The sequence below is a fragment of the Cebus imitator genome, unplaced genomic scaffold (genome assembly GCF_001604975.1).
Source record: "Cebus imitator isolate Cc_AM_T3 unplaced genomic scaffold, Cebus_imitator-1.0 Scaffold180, whole genome shotgun sequence".
NCBI lineage: Eukaryota > Metazoa > Chordata > Mammalia > Primates > Cebidae > Cebus > Cebus imitator.
In genome coordinates, this window is record NW_016107495.1 from 954,121 (window position 1) to 961,953 (window position 7,833).

Genomic DNA, 7,833 nt, shown 5'->3' on the forward strand with positions numbered 1-7,833 from the left:
AAAAAAATGGCCGGGCACGGTGGCTCATGCCTATAATCTCAGTACTTTAGGAGGCCGAGGTGGACAGATCATGAGGTCAGGAGATCGAGACCGTCCTGGCTAACATGGTGAAACCCGGTCTCTACTAAAAATACAAGAGGCCAGGCGTGGTGGCACATGCCGATAGTCCTAGCTACTCAGGAGGCTGAGGCAGGAGAATCGCTGGAACCTGGGAAGTCGAGGTTGCAGTAGGCTGAGATCGCGCCGCTGTACTCCAGCCTGGGTGACAGAGTGAGACTCCATCTCAAATTAATTAATTAAAGGAAAATGTCGTTTTCAGTGATGGACTGGGCACCCTGAGCCTGTGGGTTGTGTTTCATATAGGGGAGAGCATTGTCAGTAAAAGGAAATACCTATGCAAAAGCACCAAAAGCTTGGTAAATTGAAGGACATTCAGTGTGTTTGAATATAGGGTTTATGGCCACACAATGGGGATAATACTGTAAAGAAATAATTTGGTCTGAAGTTCCTCGCAATCTTTTTCCATCCACAGTGGTTTGAATCCTCGGGCATCCACGTGGCAGGACTGGTGGTGGGAGAATGCTGTCCTACTCCCAGCCACTGGAATGCCACCCGCACCCTGCATGAGTGGCTGCAACAGCATGGCATCCCTGGCTTGCAAGGTATGGTGGCAAGCACAGGCATATCTGGGCAGAGCACGGCATGTCTGGATGGAAAGAAGGTTTCTGTAGTCTGCTGGGACCTGACTCTAAGATTGTAATAGTTGGAAGGTTTAGATTGGAGTTAGGCTGGGGGAAAGAATTGAGCTATCACTTGGAAAATTTCCAACACAGAAAGGAACTCCCTCCTTCCATAATCATCAGCTCAGGACTAATCTTATTTCATCACCACCACTGGATTATTTTGAAGCAAATGTCAGACATCATATCATTTCTTCTGCGAATAGTTCAATATCTGTGGAAAAGGAATCTTTTTAAAAAGGCATCATAATAACCGTACACTAAAAAAATTTTTTTTTTTTTTTTTGAGACGGAGTTTCACTCATGTTACCCAGGCTGGAGTGCAATGGCACGATCTCGGCTCACCGCAACCTCCACCTCCTGGGTTCAGGCAATTCTCCTGCCTCAGCCTCCTGAGTAGCTGGGATTACAGGCACGCACCACCATGCCCAGCTAATGTTTTTTTGTATTTTTGGTAGAGACGGGATTTCACCATGTTGACCAGGATGGTCTCGATCTCTTGACCTTGTGATCCACCCGCCTCGGCCTCCCAAAGTGCTGGGATTACAGGCTTGAGCCACCGCGCCCGGCCTAAAAAAATTTAATAATTTCTTAATACAAGTGTCCAGGCAATGTTTACAATTTCCCCTAATTTTGTTGTTGTTGTTGTTGTTTTACTGTTTGTTTGAATCTTGTTCTAAACAGGGTTCATGCATTGCATTTAGTTGATATGTCTCTTAAATTTAATCTGTGGACCTTGTAACCTGTCTGAAAATGGGTCATTTTTTCTGTGTCTAGTATCCCATAGTCTGCACTTACTTGGTTTCATTCCTCTAGTGTTACTTAGCGTATTTGTTTTTCCCTTGATATTATTTTATAAATGGATAGATTTAGAGTTGTGGTTCAATTCAGATGTGATATTTTTGGCAGGAATACTTCATGGTAATGTAGTCCTATCACAGTGGCCTAGGATTTTGGTGCACATAGAACAGCTGTGTATGACTAGGGTTCTGGAATGGAAGTGCTTCTGGAAGTCTGACCTCACAGGTGACTGAGTTGGGGGAGTGTGATCCTTAAGACTGTGCTATTTTGACAGGAGTAGACACTCGGGAGCTGACCAAGAAGTTGCGGGAACAAGGGTCTCTGCTGGGGAAGCTGGTCCAGAATGGAACAGAACCTTCATCCCTGCCATTCTTGGACCCCAATGCCCGCCCCCTGGTTCCAGAGGTCTCCATTAAGGTACAGAGGTAGCGTGAGAGTTGCAAGCCGTAGCACAGTAGTTATATTCTGCCCACAATTGGTGGAGAATGAACACATGAGAGAATCAAAGGAATTACTACAGGCATATCTTATACCCACCGAACACAGCGGTCAACTGTTGCCCTTTATTCCTCTATTTCTCAGACTCCACGGGTATTCAATACAGGGGGTGCCCCGCGGATCCTTGCTTTGGACTGTGGCCTCAAGTATAATCAGATCCGATGCCTCTGCCAGCGTGGGGCTGAGGTCACTGTGGTACCCTGGGACCATGCACTAGACAGCCAAGGTGAGTAGCTGGGGCCTGTTCAGGGCCTCGGACAAACAGCTTGGGTGGAGGATATGTCCCTTGGTCCAATTGCTAAAAGTCAGGATGAGTTGCAGTGAAGAAGATAGACATTGAGACTTACATTCTCGTGGGGGCTGCAGGTGTGTCTCCTCTAGTTGAAATACTGATTTTGATGTCATCTTTTCTGCCTACTCCAGAGTATGAGGGTCTCTTCTTAAGTAATGGCCCTGGTGACCCTGTCTCCTATCCCAGTGTCGTATCCACGCTGAGCCATGTTTTATCCGAGCCTAATCCCCGACCTGTCTTTGGGATCTGCCTGGGACACCAGCTATTGGCCTTAGCCATTGGGGCCAAGACTTACAAGATGAGGTGGGACTTGTTGGGAGCAGAAGGGGCCCACACTTGTGGCACTACGGGTGGGGTGTCTCGGGAATGAGAAGAGAGTTGGCATTTATTTGTGTTGAAACAGGAGTGGGGTTTGGCTGGGTGAGGTGGCTCATACCTGTAATCCCAGCACTTGGGGAAGCCAAGGTGGGCGGACCACCTGGGGTTAGGAGTTTGAAACCAGGCTGCCCAACATGATGAAACCCCATCTCTACTAAAAATAGAAAAATTGGCCAGGTATGGTGGCAGGCGCCTGTAATCCCAGCTATTCTGGAAGCTGAGGTAGGAGAATCGCTTGAACCCGGGAGGCAGAGGTTGCAGTAAGCTGAGATCATGCCTTTGCACCTCCAGCCTGGGCAACAGAGGGAGACCCTGTCTCAAAAAAAAAAAAAGAAAAGAAAACAGGATCAGGGCTACTGCGAATAGGAGATCAGTGAGAGCTGGGTATGTTCAGTAATGAAAAGAGGGTGAGCAGGGCCTGTGACTCGGCATGCTTCTACCTCCAGATATGGGAATCGAGGCCATAACCAGCCCTGCTTGTTGGTGGGCTCTGGGCGCTGCTTTCTGACATCCCAGAACCATGGGTTTGCTGTGGAAACAGACTCACTGCCAGCAGACTGGGCTCCTCTCTTCACCAATGCCAATGATGGTTCCAATGAAGGCATTGTGCACAATAGCTTGCCCTTCTTCAGGTGAGCCTGGGTGACTGGGTCTGTGCAACTTTGAAGCCCTGCGGGCCTTGGTGACGGAAAAGGAAAGCACTGCAGTAGACCTGAGTCCTGTCCCATTACCCACCTCCAAGGCTGCCAGTGTCATACCAGGGACCTCGATGGTTTTCATAATGTGGTCTCTTCAACAGTGTCCAGTTTCACCCAGAGCACCAAGCTGGCCCTTCAGATATGGAACTGCTTTTTGATATCTTTCTGGAAACTGTGAAAGAGGCCACAGCTGGGAACCCTGGGGGCCAGACAGGTAAGATCCTAAGTAGAACTGGGCTGTGGACCTAAGAACAGGGTTGGCTCCAGGATGGGCATAAGATGGACATGCCTTGGGAAACTCCTAGATGTTGGGAGGTTAAGGGGATTGGAGGTGGGTGGCAACCAAGCCAAGATACCGTTTAAGCTTCAGTTGAAAGGAACTCCAAAGTCCTGGCTTCTGGTCCTCCCTCTGCTACTCATTAGATGTGTAATTTGCTCTGGACCCCTCTGAAAGCGACGGAGCTAATCCAGATGACCTCTTGGGTCCCGCTTAGCTCACGACCTTCTTTGCTTCCACAGTTAAAGAGCGGCTGACTAAGCGCCTCTGTCCCCCCGGGATTCCTACTCCCGGCTCTGGGCTTCCACCACCACGAAAGGTTTTGATCCTGGGTTCAGGGGGCCTCTCCATTGGCCAAGCTGGAGAGTTCGACTACTCTGGCTCTCAGGTGAGGCATGTCCCTCCCCACTCTTCTGGATGAGTAGCCCTCAAGGATGGAAAGAGTCTTAAGGAGAAGGGCTGAGGCATGAACATTGTAGGGAGGAAATGAACGAGATCTGGGGAATGTAAAGAAAAATGTGGTAAGAGGCCGGGCGCAGTGGCTCAAGCCTGTAATCCCAGCACTTTGGGAGGCCGAGGCGGGTGGATCACGAGGTCAAGAGATCGAGACCATCCTGGTCAACATGGTGAAACCCCGTCTCTACTAAAAATACAAAAAAAATTAGCTGGGCATGGTGGCACGTGCCTGTAATCCTAGCTACTCAGGAGGCTGAGGCAGGAGAATTGCCTGAACCCAGGAGGCGGAGGTTGCGGTGAGCCGAGATCGCATGATTACACTCCAGTCTGGGTAACAAGAGCGAAACTCCGTCTCAAAAAAAAAAAGAAAAATGTGGTAAGAAATAGAAGTCAGTTATTAGGGGCCAAGAGTACAGGGAGGGAAAGAAGAGGAGAATGCCACTCTAAAGCTGTTTTGCAATCTTGCTTCTACAGCAGAGGCTGAGATGCCATTCTTGTTCTTTTAGGCAATTAAGGCTCTGAAGGAGGAAAACATCCAGACATTGCTGATCAACCCCAATATTGCCACAGTGCAGACCTCCCAGGGGCTGGCTGACAAGGTCTATTTTCTTCCCATAACACCTCACTATGTAACCCAGGTATGACTGGGGCAAGGCTGGAATGAAAAGAGGACTGGGTAGGGGGGCGCAGTGGTCACTCTGGGTTGTTAAACTTCTCTACCCCCAAGGTTCTGATGCCTGTAACTCCCCTGTCTATCCTCAGGTGATACGTAATGAACGCCCCGATGGTGTGTTACTGACTTTTGGGGGCCAGACTGCTCTGAACTGTGGTGTGGAGCTGACCAAGGCTGGGGTGCTGGCTCGGTATGGGGTCCGGGTCCTGGGCACACCAGTGGAGACCATTGAGCTGACCGAGGATCGACGGGCCTTTGCTGCCAGAATGGCAGAGATCGGAGAGCATGTGGCCCCCAGCGAGGCAGCAAATTCTCTTGAACAGGTTGGAGGGGTGTTGGGTAATGTTAGAATGGTGCTGTTTTTTTTGGTAGTGTTATTTTTTATATATCCTTTTTTCTCTGGGTCAGGCACACCTTGAGCAGCAGGAAATAACCTGTTCATGTGTTCCACTCATTGCAGGCCCAGGCAGCTGCTGAGCGACTGGGGTACCCTGTGTTGGTGCGTGCAGCCTTTGCCCTAGGTGGCCTGGGCTCTGGCTTTGCCTCTAACAGGGAGGAGCTCTCTGCTCTTGTGGCCCCAGCTTTTGCCCATACTAGCCAAGTGCTAGTAGACAAGTCTCTAAAGGGATGGAAGGAGATTGAGTATGAGGTGGTGAGAGACGCCTATGGCAACTGTGTCACGGTGAGTGAAGGAGGGAAGGGTGGGAGTCATGACAGGCAGGATGAGCTTTTGGAAGAGCGGAGGCCCAGGCCAAGCTCTTTGAGAGTTCTATGTCCCTCAGGCCCAGGTTAGGTGTAGCCCCAGAGGCAACAGGACCCTGGGGTGCAGACTTCCGCCTCTCCTGACTCCTCTTGACAGTGACCTCCATGGCACCCCCCTTCACAGGTGTGTAACATGGAGAACTTGGACCCACTGGGCATCCACACTGGTGAGTCCATAGTGGTGGCCCCAAGCCAGACATTGAATGACAGGGAATACCAGCTCCTGAGGCAGACGGCTATCAAGGTGACCCAGCACCTGGGAATTGTTGGGGAGTGCAATGTGCAGTATGCCTTGAACCCTGAGTCTGAGCAGGTAAGCTCTAGGCCGTGGAGCTGATAGTCTGGTTGTTACCCCCTCTTCTTGCATAATTTTGAGGTCGAGGTCTTGGCCTTACAGCCCCTGAAGTAGAAACTGGAATCATCTTTACTAGGGCTGGGCCTTAGGGAGGGCCCTTTTGCTATCCACCCCTATAAGGAAGGCTTATTTTCCCTCCTTTCTGAGACCTCTCCTAGACAGGGGCTTCTAGGCCAGTGACTTTTTTTCTTTATTTTCCTTCTTTGCAGTATTATATCATTGAAGTGAATGCCAGGCTCTCTCGCAGCTCTGCCCTGGCCAGTAAGGCCACAGGTTATCCACTGGCTTATGTGGCAGCCAAGCTAGCTTTGGGCATCCCTTTGCCTGAGCTCAGGTATGAGGATGAGGGAGAAATCACAGTGGGGAAGTGGGTCGGGGGCTGAAGAAAATACTGATAGGACAGGAAATATGAAAAGGACATTGGCCTGGGTTTGTGAGAATAGAGATAGCTACCTGGAAGCTTACCCTTTATACTTCCTTGACTGTCCTTCTGACACCCCACCTGCTGGATTCCAGGAACTCTGTGACAGGGGGCACAGCAGCCTTTGAACCCAGCCTGGATTATTGTGTAGTGAAGATTCCTCGATGGGACCTTAGCAAGTTCCTGCGAGTCAGCACAAAGATCGGGAGCTGCATGAAAAGCGTTGGTGAGACTCATGCCCCTGGCACTCCCATGGGCCCCACAAGGACCGAGAATCTCAAATGTCAGAATTCCCTGGCTTGGCCTTTTAGCTCCTGTGGGAGCAGGTGCTTGAGACATTTCAAACTAAGATTGTAGTCCTCGTCAGGTGTGGGGGAGGCATCTGAGGAAATCTGTGTTGGAATGCAGAATCTCTGGGATAGGTGCAAGCCATCAGACTATCTTATTTACAGGTGAGTAAATTGAGGTGCCCACTGGAGGAAGGTGACTGGGCTGAGGGCCCACAAAGGATTAATGGGCAGAGCCAGCAACTGAGAGCTAGTCCTGGTCCCTAGCTGCGTGTCCTCTGTTCCCCTTGTGTTGCCTGTTGTGTGTCAGAAAGTTACATGGAACTCCACCCACAATATTTCTTTATCATGGCTTTTGCCCATGGCCTTATCACTAGGTTGTTGATGCCAGTGACATTTTGTTCACTGTGTTAATTTAAATACTGATGTGTCAGGCAGATAGCTTCTGTTCTTTTTCTTTTCCTGTGAACTCTTCTTTTTTGGGGGGCAAGGGACATATTTTTGACAAGCACCATGAACCCTTCTAAATCCAAATAAGCACAATGGCAGCCATTCTTTTTTTTTTTTTTTTTTGAGATGGAGTTAGTTTTACTTGTTGCCCAGGAGAAAGTGCAGTGTCGTGATCTGGGCTCACTGTAACCTCCGCCTCTCAGGTTCAAGCGATTCTCCTGCCTTAGCCTCCGGGATAGCTGGGATTACAGGTATGCGCCACCACGCCCAGCTAATTTTGTATTTTTAGTAGAGACATGGTTTCTACATGTTGGTCAGGCTGGTCTCAAACTCCCAACCTCAGGTGATCTGCCCGCCTCGGCCTTCCAAAGTCCTGGGATTACAGGCGTGAGCCACCGAGCCCGGCCTCTTTTTTTGTTTGTTTGTTTGTTTTTGTTTTTGAGATGGAGTCTCACTCTGTTGCCCAGGCTGGAGTGCAATAGCACGATCTTGGCTCACTGCAACCTCTGCCTCCCAGGTTCAAGTGATTCTCCTGCCTCAGCCTCCAGGGTAATTAGAACTACGGGTGCATGCCACCATGTCCAGCTAATTTTTTGTTTTTTGTATTTTTAGCAGATATGGGGTCTCACCGTGTTAGCCAGGCTGGTCTCAATCTCCTGACCTCGTTATCTACCTGCCTTGGCCTCCCAAAGTGTTGGGATTACAGGCATGAGCCACCGAGCCCGCCCCATCTCTTTTTTTTTTT

General features: G+C 49.8%; 1 protein-coding gene across 2 annotated transcripts in view; it reads left to right on the forward strand.

The window, feature by feature from the left end:
• CAD (carbamoyl-phosphate synthetase 2, aspartate transcarbamylase, and dihydroorotase) overlaps positions 1 to 7,833 on the forward strand; it is a 29,044-nt gene that overhangs the window by 3,285 nt on the left and 17,926 nt on the right. For both annotated transcript variants that reach the window (XM_017545581.2, XM_017545582.2), the window contains exons 3-15: positions 533 to 662; positions 1,816 to 1,958; positions 2,124 to 2,265; positions 2,463 to 2,634; positions 3,156 to 3,341; positions 3,509 to 3,621; positions 3,927 to 4,072; positions 4,647 to 4,778; positions 4,903 to 5,136; positions 5,274 to 5,495; positions 5,700 to 5,888; positions 6,140 to 6,264; positions 6,447 to 6,577. In XM_017545581.2, coding sequence (XP_017401070.1) covers positions 533 to 662; positions 1,816 to 1,958; positions 2,124 to 2,265; positions 2,463 to 2,634; positions 3,156 to 3,341; positions 3,509 to 3,621; positions 3,927 to 4,072; positions 4,647 to 4,778; positions 4,903 to 5,136; positions 5,274 to 5,495; positions 5,700 to 5,888; positions 6,140 to 6,264; positions 6,447 to 6,577 — 2,065 coding nt within the window. The remainder of the gene's footprint in view (positions 1 to 532; positions 663 to 1,815; positions 1,959 to 2,123; positions 2,266 to 2,462; positions 2,635 to 3,155; positions 3,342 to 3,508; positions 3,622 to 3,926; positions 4,073 to 4,646; positions 4,779 to 4,902; positions 5,137 to 5,273; positions 5,496 to 5,699; positions 5,889 to 6,139; positions 6,265 to 6,446; positions 6,578 to 7,833) is intronic.